The sequence below is a fragment of the Anoplopoma fimbria genome, chromosome 3 (assembly GCF_027596085.1).
Source record: "Anoplopoma fimbria isolate UVic2021 breed Golden Eagle Sablefish chromosome 3, Afim_UVic_2022, whole genome shotgun sequence".
Lineage (NCBI taxonomy): Eukaryota > Metazoa > Chordata > Actinopteri > Perciformes > Anoplopomatidae > Anoplopoma > Anoplopoma fimbria.
The window spans coordinates 15,785,765-15,800,219 of NC_072451.1; the positions used below are offsets into that span (position 1 = coordinate 15,785,765).

Below are 14,455 nucleotides of genomic sequence, written 5' to 3' on the forward strand. Positions count from 1 at the left end.
AATTGATCCATAATGCTCATCCATACGAAAGAGGAATCTGACATTTAAGTGCTGCAGGAATGAATCCTAATGCCTTAAAATGAGTTAGCATTTTGGCACTTCCGGTTCCCTTGTCTCAAAGTCAACTTGTTTTTGGTTTGATGCCTGAAATAAGGTCTGTGGTTAACACAAGCTTAAACGACTTTTCTGTTTTGTTCCCCAAAATAAAATATGTCAGTAAATACTCAACTCGTGAAGTTTTTACAGGTCTTAAAAAAAGGCCGTGGCTAATTGCAACTGTGGTGTAGTTCGTTTATAGCTTAGCGTTAGCTTATTACTTCTGGCAATTGCATTTAGACTCAAAAATCTGAATAGCGTTTATTTGTAAAGATTATCTTGCTGAACAAAATGTGTAAGTATTAAAAACTTGTATTTGACACAGAGTTTATATTCTGCAATATTCCCCAAATCCAATGGAAAAATACCATTGGCTCTTTGTCGAGGAAACTGGGGTTGGCCTTCAAACATACAATGTCCCTGCAGCTCTCTATTTTATCCAACATCAAAATAAAAGCACAATAATTCATCATGTGAATACCTATATTAATATACAAAAAAATATGAAGAATTTTGTGATGCAACAAATTCTCCTGCAAGCTTTGCTTTTAGATCCTCTCATCAGTTCCTCGTCAGTCCAAGTCCCCTTTACACATCATAAATACTGTAGCCTTCCTCCTCTATCTTCATCTCCATGTTTCTTTACTTCTTCACAGTAAAAACAATAACAAGATGGAGGCGTGGGGCAGTGACAAGAGGGGCGGGAAAAGCGAGCCTGGTCTAGTTACGTGTATACTGGATGCAAACTTAAGCCCAAAAAAGCACTATTAGAGCTGGCATTGCTTCAACAGTCAAAATGAATCATTCATAAAATCAATATATCAACCTTCCCTCATGATAAATAACTTCTGCTCCAACTTCATGTTGCTACACAGACTCTGAGCCACGAATCCTGCCACGGGTGCAAACAGATAAAAGCCTACATTAACAACAATCCATTACTTCCTGCAGGTTATCTGCAAATGAGCAAAAAGTTATTGCCTTTGGCGTTTGTTTCTTGGAATGACGCTCAAGAGAAATTTTTGTTAAAATAGATTTTATTTATTGTTTTTGGTTGTTTTGTTAATTTATTCTGGATATTTTAAATGTTTTCCAGACTTCCAGTTCCAGTGTTCTCTAAAAATCTGTGTAGTTCGCAATAATTTCTGTGGCAATTAATCGCCCAGCAAAATTTGTTATCGTGACAGGCCTACTTTGGCGTTTGTTTCTTGGAATGACACTTCTGTGTAGTTGATATGCACAGACAGGTATGCCTGTGGATTTCGAATGGAAAAAACATTGCCTCCGGCCTCACTTGTTCTTCCTTTGGAAATTCCTCAGGCCTCCCAGTCTTGTGCCCCCCTGCAACCACATGTACAGTGTGATTCATGCACCACCATAGCACCAACACAGCTCTCTGCGTTCTCTCTGCTTCACTGGTTCTCAGCCAAAGAAAGAAACACAGTGTTCCATTGAATCTAGTGGGATTATTCAAGTCAATTGTACGAAACTTGATAACCTGTAAGAGTGAGCCAGATCTAATGTAGAAAAAAGGTCTATTCTCTGTAGCATTGGATGTTCTCTTGCCATTTCTACGAAATTGTACAGCTTGTTGGTAGAAGACAGTTACTGAAACAGTGTTTTATGAACATAGACTGCACCCTTCAATATCCTCCCGGGATCTGTCCTGGAATCAGTTGCAACACGAACAAAGTGGAAACCTTTTTTGGTGACTATTTAATGTGGCGTCACTACGTGCACAACCTCCATCTGTACGCCAGACATAACAACAACAATCAAGTAAGAGAACTTATAGGAACACATCACTGATAAGAGCTGGACAGACAGAAGTGTGTCGAACAGGGGACAACAAAACGGAGAGCATCTATTGGAGATGACTAACGTTTAATGAAAGAAATACGCAGTGGGAAGGTCTTGGGTAAACACTTTTTAGTTTTAGTAAATATCGGTACTCCTCAGTATGCAACTTCTGTAATCAAACGCAGAGAGACGGCAGTGTTCAGAGAGGTCGATGACAGCTGCTCTCCCTCTGTTCGTGTGCCGTACTGATCCTCCAGTCAGATAGTTGCACAGACAAGTCTGGACGGCGCGATTCACGCTGAAAAACATCTGAAAACCTGGCAACAGCCCTGCTATTTCTGCCACTGAAACACGCCAGGTGGAAGAGAGAGAGAGAGAGGAGGGGTGCGTTGTTAACTTAACTCTGTAGTGAGGGGAGGAGAAAGGGCTGATGCTGTTATGAAATATTCCTGGCACGTTAATTAAAGCTGTTTATCATGTTTATTAGATGTTTCTAGCAAAACAACTTCTCTGGTTTCATAATTGGCCGACACACAATTCTTTTTCACGACCGCGCTGCCACACCACATCATCATCACCACCACCACCACCACCACCACCACCACCACCACACCCAGACTATCTGACTGCCTTACCTGTCTGCTGTGTGTTTTTCAGGACCGCCGCGTTAGTATCACTGAATCTGAGATCGATGCCGTTCGAGCATTTGGAGACCGAGCCGTTCACGCGCGACCCGCCGTTCCTCTTGAGGGAGCCGCTGTGGTTGGACACCGGCACGAACGTGGGATCCAGGTCCATGATCAGCTGGTTGAGCTGGTCGATGGAGTTGTCGATGTCCATCGTCAGGGATTTGAACTCCTCGTCCCGCTTGTTGTTGTTGTTGTTGTTCACCGTTGCCTGCTCCTCGTGAGGCGCCGTGCTCCTCAGAGCGTCCGTGCTCCTCAGAGCGTCCGTTCTCCTCAGAGCGTCCCTGCTCCTCAGAGCGTCCGTGCTCCTCAGAGCGTCCGTGCTCCTCAGAGCGTCCGTGCTCCTCAGAGCGTCCCTGCTCCTCAGAGCGTCCGTGCTCCTCAGAGCGTCCGTGGTCACGTCCCTTGCGGGGCCCTGCGGTTCAGCGGGCAGGCCCGCTTTGGGTAAACTGCTCCCTTGCTTGTTCCCTGGATACCTCTCTGCGTCGTTCCCATCATCGGGGATGTAGATGAACTGCTGCGCAGCGACCATCTGCTGCTGGCGAACCCAGGACTGCGTGGAATAGCTGCCCTGCCTGTAGACGTGCTGCTTGGCCGTGGGAGCACTGCTTGGATTGGCGGACGCCACAGAGTTGCTCCTGGAGCTCAGGCAGCCCCTTCTGGCCTCAGCGTAGGCCCTCTCGTACTCCTCCGTGGGAGGGGGTGCCGGGTGGTGGAGGTGGTGCTGGCTTTGGATTTGCTGCTGCTGATGCTCCTCTCCTCCGGGACTCCCAAAGCCATCCGACAGCAGGGAGTTCTGGCTGCTCTTGTGGCAGGAGGACGACAAGGTCCCTAAGCTGTCCACGCTGTGCAGATCGTGACCTGTGATGACCTCATCGTCCAGGATGTCCGTTTCCCTCTCTCGGGGTCTGGGGTCTCCGTTGATGTGCACTTGCGCTGGGACGATCGGCTGGATGACCACTCTGGGCCCTGGATCACCCATCTCCCCCAGTGCGGGGTCCTCAAGACCGAAGCCACTCAAAAGGCGCTTCAGCTGGACCTTTTCCTGCTGGCTGGGGCCCTGATTAGGCCTGATGGTGTTGGTTGTGGTGTTGGTGGTAAGGGTGGTGGTGTTAGTGGCAGGGGCAGGTGTGGGTCTGTCCGCCCACAGAGAAGTGCTGGACAGGCCCGAGTCACTGCTGACGGAGAGGGCGTGGTCACTGTGGTCGGGGCTGGAGGTGGCGGAGGTGGTGCGGGCCCCTCTGCCCAGCGTGGCCTCTCCTCCGCCGGGGCTCCTCTTGTTGGCGGCTTTGTCCCGGGTTAGGCCTTGAGAGCGTGGCGCTGCAAAATAGAAGAGATGCAGCGCTTCATTCGGTCAGCCGGTATGGGAACAGGAACACAGAGACACACAGAGAGGCAGCAGGGGGGACTCAGACAGACGAACACAAGCGGAACAAAACAACACTCTGTCAACCCACAGAACTCCCGTCATTCACAATCTGTTATGGACACAATCACACCTTACCTGACAAAGACAAAATACAGAGCACACATTAAGACTGCAAATAACTAGTACATGAATACATTGACAGATAAAGACAAATGAATCAACATGTGAAGCAGATCACCTAATCAAGATGTGTCAGAACAAAACCACCCACAATGTTCAAGATCCCTCTTTTTAAGATTGTAATCGGAGTTTATTCCGAGCAAAGACATTCCACTCGTCCTGCCATGACAACTCCCGCCAGTCCTCAAGGTGAACTGCCACGGCGAGTGTATATGCAGCGTGCTCCGCAAAACAAAGGTGTTTTCTCATGCCCGGGGTTATATAATAGATGTTAAGTCCTTGGCTGTGGATCTTCAGCGTCTGACCCCTGCATTCCTCACCCTGCCGTGATCAAGCCACCTTACTCCCTCTCGCCTGCCCCTTGACCCCCAGCATATGTCCAAACAACCCTCCTTAATCCTCAGAAGCGAAAGAAGAGAAAAGAAAACATGGACGTCAGTCACTTTTGCAAGGAAGGAGTCAAATCCATCACAGGAAAAAAAAAAAACAACGAATAATCAAGTTGAGCCTTTACTTACACAAAACGAGAGCTGGAGGAGAAGTGTGCGTGAGCAGCGTTGCCAAGTAAGTAGGACTTGTTGCTTTGCTGTCACTCTCTCCTCAACGATAGAGAGCTAGAACATGACTCTCCCTCAATCTGCTGCCCTTAGTACTTGCCTTTCAGTCAAACCATGACTGGAGGATCTGAATACCAGACACGCATGATGAAAGCTCCCTCCTCCTCTCCAAAAACCTCCTGTATGTGTGCCCCCCCCCCCCCCCCTCCTTTGCTCACACGCACACGCTAGTTGAACCTGCATCTGGCCTTGAGCAGCCTCGGCCCAGGCCTCCATGCAGGTCAGTTCCGCCGGGAGTTTTTTGCAAACAAATCCCTCTCGTAACATTCCTGCTGGCAAGGTGCAAGCAGGTTTCAGGACAGATGTTTCCCCCTTTTTTCCCCCCTTCAATGCAGGCCATCTCCATCTCACTCTGTCACCCCTGTCAACGTGCTGCCTCCCTTTTCCTCCCCATCCCCATCCCCCTCGTGGCCACCCATCTGTCTCAAGATGCATGAAAAAAAAAAAAAAAAAAAAAATGTCTTACCTCCGCTGCCACTGCCAGGTAAGCACACAAGACAATCCCGGTCTCGGGGAAAACAAAACTTGCAGAGGAGGAGAGGCAACGCAGGCACAAGAGAGCGGACATGGCTCTTAACCAGCGGATAATGGTCAGGGTCAAATCAAGAGAGCACTGAGAAGTTGGCCCCTTGCTTTCTTTCTCTGCTGAGAAGGTGAGAGTGTTTGCACTCCACGCAAGGAGGGGGGGACCTTGAGATCTCCAAATAAGGGCAGAGGAATGTAAACAAGTGGGGCGGGGCTTAAGGGTGGAGGCGGTGCTGGAGGAGAACCGTAACCCGACCTCTTGCCCCGCATTAGGGGACTACCCCACTGGGGAGAAGGGGGGGGGATAAAAGAAAGAAAGAAAGAAAGAAAGAAAGGGCGACCTGGAGAGGATCAGAGTGAGAAAACAACATTCCTGCAGCTTCAGACTTTTTTTCCTCTGTAAAAAGACACTTTTTAATTAAAGCGATGCTTGCCTTCTACTTGAAGCTCGGAAAAAGCAGAAGCCAAGTTGTTTTTTTACCCTCCCTCTTTGTGTGTCATGAAATTGCACAGCCTGCTGTTCTCAGGAACAATATAGTCAAGAAACAGATGTGCCCCAAACTCAATTGTGGGGTTCAACGGTTGTTTTAAAAAACTGTTTTACCTATCGGGATTACACTCTCCATAAAATGGTTAACCGAGTGTGCTCCAGACTTAAGAAAATCGGTCAAACCATTTATATCTAGCATTCATCATGTTGGCTGTTGTGGTACGGCCAGGCCCTGAATAATCCACCAATTACAGTGCAGAGAGCGGCGAAACCAGAACCGTTGCTCAAGCTGCTCTCTCAGGAGGAGGTCTGGTTGTGTATGGATATGCAATTACCCAACCCAGTCCCATTCCTTCTCCGTTACTACCATCCCCGCGCCTCCTGGATGCCAAAACTGTGAGTCAAAAGCATGATGACGATCATCGGCCCAGAGCATCTACATGTGCCTCTAATGCGTAGACTGGGACATAAAGGGTACATACAGAGAGCGTATGGAGGGAGAACTCCATTGTGGAGGAGTTAAACTGGGTTAAACGTTTTCTCACATACCCCTGGTGGTTTCTAGCCATGCAGACAGTTTTGAGATACTTCAATACCACAAAGGTGAATAAACATTGGAAAACCACTTTAAAAAAAAAAATCGACAGAAGCATTTCCTTGCAGTAACAACACTTAAATTAATCTGGGTAACACTTTTTTCTCTTTATTGCAACTTTTCTTAAATCGAAGTTGTCAAGAAAAAGTGTGTGGTAGGACATGGGCAACACTATATTTGTAAAGGAGCAGGGTTGCAGCTAATCAGTTGCTCAATACAGTTTATTTCATTGAGAATAGCACGACAGTTGCCTCGGTTAGAGGGCTTTCCTGCGGCCATTCCAATATAATCGTGTTTTAAAGAGACAGACATCCTGTGCCATAAACTCATCTGGAATTTTGCTCAGGTATAATACGACAAAAGAACAATCAAATTATATTCCAAATACTTTCATAATCCCTTTAATGACACTCTTGCCAAAGGAAAAGGATTTGTTTACAACTACACTGAATAAAATATCAGATAACATTCTTCCAACCGTGATTTGCTGGTCTTAGTCTGGTCTGATAAAGTCCCCCGTTTCCTTTTGTATTGTGTTTTGAATGCTATGGTATGATTGAGGTATTACATGTTTTTTGCTGTAAACTATTTTTATTTGAGCAACATTCTACCAGCGAAGCGACCCCTATGAAAACTGATTCTGGAAAGAGATGTTGGTGTTGATTTTTATTATTTTTAAATGTCATTTTTTAAGTTCTGTGAGCCGCACAAATGAAATGCTATCCACCTATATTGTATTAAGGTGGAACAGAAAGCTGAGAACCAGATATCACAAGCTATCTGCATGGCTACGTACTGCTAGAGGTAGGGGGGGGGATTCCCACGAGCAATTACCATTCAGCACTTCTCGTTTTAATATTCACCATCAGATATTCATTTCCGCAGCCAGCAGCTGTGTGGCCAAGCTACACAAAGACAGAAACCTACTTTGACAGCAAACCTAAGTAAACAAGCATTCTGGAAAAACAATCATTTAAAAATCAACTCTCCATTCACACGTGGGGATAAGCACACACTCTCTGCGGTGGTTGGAGAAAAAGGCCATTGAAGTAAATGATGTTGTCTTTTCACAACCTTAGCACTATGGTGGCAAACGTCTTTTGGACTTCCTCCTCCCGACCAGCCCTCTGATTGACAGCCTCCCGGAGTCAAACTGGGCCTGCCAGAGGACTGGTGGTAAGTAGATGCAGAATTCCAACAAAGGTCCCAGTCTCCCGTCTCAGATGTAGTGTTTACATGAGAAAGCAAGGCTGTAAATATCCCACATGAATGCTTCAGAATCAAGGCAAGAGAAAAAGAAAAATCCTCCTTTGTTAATTTCTTTGCTTGGCTTTGATGAATTCTTAAATGGGAGTGTTCATCTCTTTCATTGCATTCCCAGAGGTGTGCGTAAAAATTATATATGGATATGTTGGGGTATTTTAAATGAAAGTGTATAAAAAGATTTTCATCAAGCTGAACGTTGCTTATAAAAACACTCAATGAATCCTGGGAAAGGGTGGATCTGTGTTGTAAAGCTACCACCACGTCGCTCTATTCTGGGAGGTTGTTGTGAATTCTGTGGTTGAGTGCAGAGCAACAACCGCAGCTAGGACGGGACGCCCCGACAGGGTGGCTCTGAGTGTGAGTCTATGTGTGTGTCTGTGCAGGAGCGAGTGAGAGTGTGTATGTGTGTGTGTGTGTGGGATGGTTAAAGCATGCCTATTCATTTGATGAAACAACAAAAAAGAAATCTCTTGAGAACTGATTGCTCTTCCTGTGAAACCCAGCATTCCTTGCATACAACAACAACACTCCTCCGTATCCCTCACGCAGAAACAACACTGCTTGTTGTTGCCCATCACAGAGCAACCTGGAGGGAAATTTCAGCTTCCTGTCCTTCCCTCGCCATAATAAAAGTCTTGTCTCCACAGGGCCTGCCTGCCTGGGTTATGGGTCCCACTCGTGATTAATAACTCCTGTTAGCAATGCTTGCAACATAAACCAAGTTAGTGGTGACTGAGTGAGCATGTTAATGCAATCACACTGCAGTCCCACCAAGAACATGGAGCAAAGGAGCCGTAACGCTGTGTTAATTCCCTGAGAGGAAAAGAGAGCTTGTGTGTGTGTGTGTGTGTGTTTGTGGAACAGAGGGAACATACTGTGTAGTGGAAAAGTAACAGATAATTTAATGTCTAAATAACACTCTTTGCATACTTCTTCCCGTCATAAAACAGCCCCTGATATTTTGATTCATTATACAGACCATAGCTTTGTGAGTGGTGTGGTGGCCGATGCAGCGTTATAACTGTACCTTCACCATCGCAGAGGTTCTGGTAGGAGTCCCAACGGATTAGAGGATCTGCTGTGTTGTAGTCCACAATAACATCTGCCCCGTTTTGCCACCTGTCGGCACCTAGACCCAAAAATAACACATTTGTTTATACTGCATCTAGATGGGGAGTAGAGTATTTGTCTTTTGTGTACATATTTAGGGTTGGGCAATAATTTGATTTTATAAGCTTGTATTACTTTGGTCAGTTCAATAATAACATTAATTATGATTAAATATTATCCACATATCTCTATACTAAAACACAAAACAATACAAAAATGAAGCAATTTTTTGTTCAAGAAAAGCCCGAAAGTAAAGTAGTTTATTAATTTTGAAGTGCGTTTATTCACTTTCTTGCCGAGAGTGAGGGGACTAGTTTAATACCGTTAGCTTAGCTTAGCTTAGCATAAAGACGGAGGGCGGAAACAGCTAGTGTGCATCTGGGTTATTTTTCAACATTTTGGTTTTGGTAAGGATTAAACAAAACATACAAAATTTGTGAAAGGTGTTTTGCCAGTCTTTATGCTAAGCTAACTGCTTCCTGCCTGTAGCTTTATATGTACTGTACAGACGTGTGATATTGTTATCTAACTCTCAGCAAGAAAGCTAACAAGCAAAACTATTACTTTAAAAATAGCCTTATCATATCATTGGATAAGGGTTTTTTGTCCACACCTCATGCTGTAGATCAAATTCATATCTACATCATATTGTTGGGGTGGAAGGTGGAAAAATGACACTTTTGATCAAATGACCATCGCATGCCCAAAAAAAAAAAGTTTTATTCATATCACCCTATATAAAGTATTCAGGAATTGTATTTGCCAAACACTCAAGCAGATGTATACAACACATGCTGCACATCCACAGACCCACACAACATAGTTTCACTCCTGTGGGCCTCTGGGGCAGCACATGCTGTGCTTCTTTACCTCTCTGTCAGCACACACTTCACACTACATTTCCCCTCTGCAGCATTCCACGCCCCTTCTCACCAGGAGGCAGAGGGGGAGGCACAGAGCACAGGACAACACGAAGGAGGGAAATGGAGAAAGCTCTGTGTCCGCTTTTCCAATTAACTCTCCCTGTATCAACTTCTGAGAATAAAAAGTATAAAGAGTTTTGAATCTACCTGGGATCTTCTCTGGTCCCTCAGAGAACACCAGCTCCACTTTACCATAATCTGGAAATCTGGGATCTGGAATGTAAGCACACAGGAATGCCATTAGTGTGGCCGTTCATTCAGAAGTGGAAGGATGAATGGTGTTGTCTGTGAATAGGATTCTCTCAGAACACGTAACATGTTTAAGAAAACAAAATTATTGGTCTCAAAGAGCCAAGTCTAAATTAAGTCCAGACCGAGCCCTGCAGATGCTGCGTGGAGCAGAGGAGGCGTCGTAAACTAGCGGCGGCACGTTGAGACCTGCTCTCTGTTTTTTTTTTCAGGTCTACCTTTGTTGGCAGTCTCCATGTCCTCTTTTTCAAACATCAGGTTGTAGCCCTGCACTGCTCCCGTGTGGAACTGCAGCCGGAAAACAACTTCCCGCTCCGACGTTACGTCACTCTTGTGATAGCATTTAATCTGCAAAAGAAAATACAAAAAAAATGGTGTGATTGCTACAATAAATACGGATGGCAGACATCTTGAGAGGGCATTTCGTTTTTTTCCCTACCATGATGTCTCCTTTTAGAAGCTGGGCAGGCTCCAGGGTGATGCATACTCGGCCTCTGTGGCCTGGACCAATATGACTGGAACAAAAACAATAGAGAAGTGAGTCAAAGTGAGCCAGAGTTTGGAAGCAATCACAGATATTTACAGAAAGCAGTAAACTCTGAATGAAAATCAGCATTAAAGTCAGTAAAACAGAAAATTGCTTTGATGTACTCCAATATTCTCTGAGGTAAACAAATTACTGTTCCACATGTGTAAGCTACTTACTAGATTCCAGATGAATACACGGTTTGCATTCCCTGGTAAACCTTGATGTACGGACGACACACTGAAAAGAAAAAATATATATTTTGTCAAAAGAAAATAAAGTTACATGTGCACTGATAGCGTGACCTTAAGTAGCATGTTAGAGAAGATACTCATGAGGAGCTTCTCAGATTGTTTTGCTCACAGCACGTGTGCTAAGCTGTTGTTGTGAGAAAAGGGTTTCAGCGGCATGGAGTGACGTAAAACCTCTGTTTTTTCGGTGAAATTAGTAAAAACAGCAATTAACACACATACATGGCTACGAGTTCCCATGTTTTTACTGGGAACCCATAAAGAAGTTCTTCTCCTCAGCTCTGTTTGATGCGAGTGCCTCTTTCTGTCTGAGCATGCATGTGTGTTGGAAAAAGAGAAAGATATAAAGAAGAGATAAGTCTTCGTCTTGTTTACTGCTCCAACTCTGATGTGGTCGTGTCTGGAGTTCTTTTGTGCCGCCATGGTGGCAGCGACTGTATTTTCATTGGGAGTTGCAGCTGTGTGTAGTGGTAAACAATGAGAGTTTAACCTCCAGTGGCGTCGAAGTTCGGGATCCCGTGAAGGATGACGCAGTGCAGGAACAAGGGAGAGGCGTTGATCTTCATGGATCCACTCAGAAGACTGTTGAGGATCCAAACGTACCTGACATGAAAGGACAACGGTGGACGTAAATTATACACAGGAGGATTGTCGCTATTACCACAACCAAAAACAAGCTTAACATCCACGGGTATCAAATTTGCTGTTATATGTACAGTCCAAAATGTGTCAAATAGTCTTGTTTACTTTTTTTTAATCACATATTTACTGACCACAACTGGGTGTTAACTGCCTGTGTTTAGGGGTATTCCAAAGCAAGAAGGTTGCTCATTATAATGGCATCACAGGGCTGAGATGTACAGTCTTTAATCCTTAGTATGGGTCAACAAACACTGGATCCTACACTTCCCATAATGGAACTTGAGGACATTTTTTTCCCCCTGTCTGGCAAATTCCCACGTATTTCAAACTGATGCTTATAGCTAGGAAGTCAGGCCTTTACAAGAAACTTAACCCTGGTGACATCCCTATGACATCATCAGGGTTATTTTCTCATACTTCACAATAGTTCAACATTTTGGAAAGAAAATTTTTATTCACAATAAATTAGATAGTTAGATGAGAAGATCAATACCAGTCTCATGTCTTAAGGTTAGGTTAAGTTAAGCAGCAGCCAGTTCATATGTTATTAGTTAGCTGTTCCCCCCCTTTTTCAAGTTGATATGTTAAACTAAACTAATCTGCTGCTCACTGTAGCTAAATATGTAATGTACAGACATGAGAGTGGTAGCGATCTTCTCATCTAGCTCTTGGTACGAAAGCTTATAGGCATATTTCCCAAATGTCTATTGATACTGTAACTATTCCTTTAAGAAAACATTTAATATTTGAGAAGTCATTTAACAAAAAGTTATTTTGTTAAATGGAAAAAAGTGTTTTGCAGGAAAACTTGTATATATATTCCTCTTCGTAAAATATCTCATAAGTATTATATTGGTTTTGGTGCAGAAACTCAGGCATCAAATATGCACACTCAAAAAAATGTCTCAGGATATCCAGCCGTACTAATTTGGGCTCATCTGGCCATGTTCTGAGACACGAGTTGAGCCCCTAGTTTGGGTGTTGATGATTCACAGTGGTACACAGGGTTAGGATTACATCAAGTCAACATGGGGTCCCATTTTCATTACAATGATCCACAAATAGTGAAAAAAATAGACAAACAGCACCGGCACATGCAAAGTTTTGTGGTGAATCAGGTGTTCTGGGACGTCATGAATGTGTTTGGATGTGAGTCAACATAGCACCAACTCAAACAACACGCCGATAGACGCATGCTGCTATTTAGAACAGGCATGTTTTTGTTTTGTGTCTTACCGTTTCTGCGAAGGCGTCATCAGAGCCGAGACCTTATCATCGTAGTATTTCCTCATGGCGAAGCGGTCCAACGCTTGATCAGCACTTTGAGGGAGACAGTGAGACACATTAAACACTTTAGGTAATTATGCCTCAGGAGAGAGATTACACTCTGCTGCTCTGTAATTGAATGGCGTTAACCCCAACTTAAATTGGGGACGACACACACACAAACACACACACACAACACACACACACACACACACACACACACACACACACACACATGCATACACATGCATAATGGACAAGAGTGAAAGTAAGCGGAGGGACAGGGGATTCCAGCAGAGAGGAAGAGAATGCTAGCCTTGAGTAAACACGGAGGGGGAGAGGAGGACAGAGAGAGGCCGGAGTGTGTGCACAGCTCTGCTATTCAGAAAGACCTAAAACCAACAGGCTCTGGAGCCTTTTCACCACAGCTCTGTTTCTCTCTCGTCGACCCTCTCCCTCTGTCCCCCCTCCTTCCCCCCTACGATGAATCTATTCCATTGTAAATCTACCTCATTGTTTTCCTATCTCTTCCTCTACTTCTCTTTTTCACCCTCTGTCTTTCACATTTTGCCCTGCCGACCCGGTCTTCCCCAGCGGGACACAAACACCAAGGGAAGCGGTGGCTAAAAATCGAAGGCCGGTGTGTGCTCTTGCCACAATGACTGCTGTGTGCAGAGGGGATCTACAGAGTGGCGTAACAGCAGGCAGCCTCTCCTAATGTTTGCAGCATTCCTTCACTTTAGGGCTTAGACAATAACAATGGATTGAAAATAAGAATCAGTTTACCTCGGGATGAAAAGATTTAATGAAACTGACACTGAAGCCAGAAGCTATTATAGTGACTAACATGTTGCCAAGTTGAATCATGGAATTCAATACGGGCTGATTCATGGCATAAATTGTTTGTTTTCCTTTTTTAATTCAAAAGAAGTGACTTTGCTTTGACTCACTCTCTGAATCACCCTTGACCCATAATTAAAGCAGGTAACTAAATCAGCCTTGGATAGGCAATAACATTTCTTGTGGTCTGCGGATCAAGTCTTTGCAACGGTTTTGGGTAGTTGTTGACATCGTTTGCTGCCAACAGTGAGTGGGCGCACTTCAACGGATTTATAATAACCCAACAGGAAAAAATGTGACACACAGTGGTGGTTACCTGGCTGATACGTCGGTAAAATGCACAAAGGACGATATGACAACGCCGATTCGACCCTTGCCGCCCTGAAGAGACAAAGAGAGAACAGGAACAGATTCACTACACATTCCCAGCACTTTTCTCAGTCTCCACCAAAACTGATCATCTCAATCACCATCTTAGTGTGAGTGATGGGTTCCTACATAAAACACACCGTCATCTGCAAAATGTGTTGGTTATTTCCCATGACACAAATCCGTATCTCTGTATGTTTGAATCGGGCATGGCAAATTTACAAAAAAGGCAGTCAAATATCCAATCAGGATTTAGCAATTTTTGAAATCAGAATATGGGAAATACCTAAAATACTAAATACTTTTTCAGGGGTTTTAACAAAAAAAAAAGAAAAAAAAGATGAGATGCTCACCCTGCAATGTATAACCGCCACATGGAGGGGGTCAGCATTGAGCCAGCTCTCCATGGCCTTACAGATGGTGCAGATCTTATCCAGAGGTGGAGCATGCATGTCTGGCCAGCCCGTATCTAGAGTCTGAAGACACATCACTCACTGTAAACAGACACAGTAGTGCACTATACAGCTATGCATTAGCAATCAATAGTATACTGTGTAATGTGGCTGGTAAGACAGCGCTGATCAAAGCGGATGAACAGAGATCTATTTTGCCATTGAAATGAATTGTTCTTGTTCTTGTTCTTTTCCAAGCTGAT

The 14,455-nt window shown here is 44.5% G+C and overlaps 1 protein-coding gene across 2 annotated transcripts in view; it reads right to left on the minus strand.

The window, feature by feature from the left end:
* The window catches only part of LOC129088807 (tensin-3-like), a 33,894-nt gene that overhangs the window by 11,385 nt on the left and 8,054 nt on the right, over positions 1-14,455 (minus strand). For both annotated transcript variants that reach the window (XM_054596038.1, XM_054596037.1), the window contains exons 4-13: positions 14,154-14,276; positions 13,748-13,812; positions 12,562-12,645; positions 11,174-11,286; positions 10,612-10,672; positions 10,346-10,421; positions 10,125-10,254; positions 9,805-9,870; positions 8,652-8,753; positions 2,532-3,902 (exon numbers count right to left, since the gene is read on the minus strand). In XM_054596038.1, the coding sequence (XP_054452013.1) occupies positions 2,532-3,902; positions 8,652-8,753; positions 9,805-9,870; positions 10,125-10,254; positions 10,346-10,421; positions 10,612-10,672; positions 11,174-11,286; positions 12,562-12,645; positions 13,748-13,812; positions 14,154-14,276 (2,191 nt within the window). The remainder of the gene's footprint in view (positions 1-2,531; positions 3,903-8,651; positions 8,754-9,804; positions 9,871-10,124; positions 10,255-10,345; positions 10,422-10,611; positions 10,673-11,173; positions 11,287-12,561; positions 12,646-13,747; positions 13,813-14,153; positions 14,277-14,455) is intronic.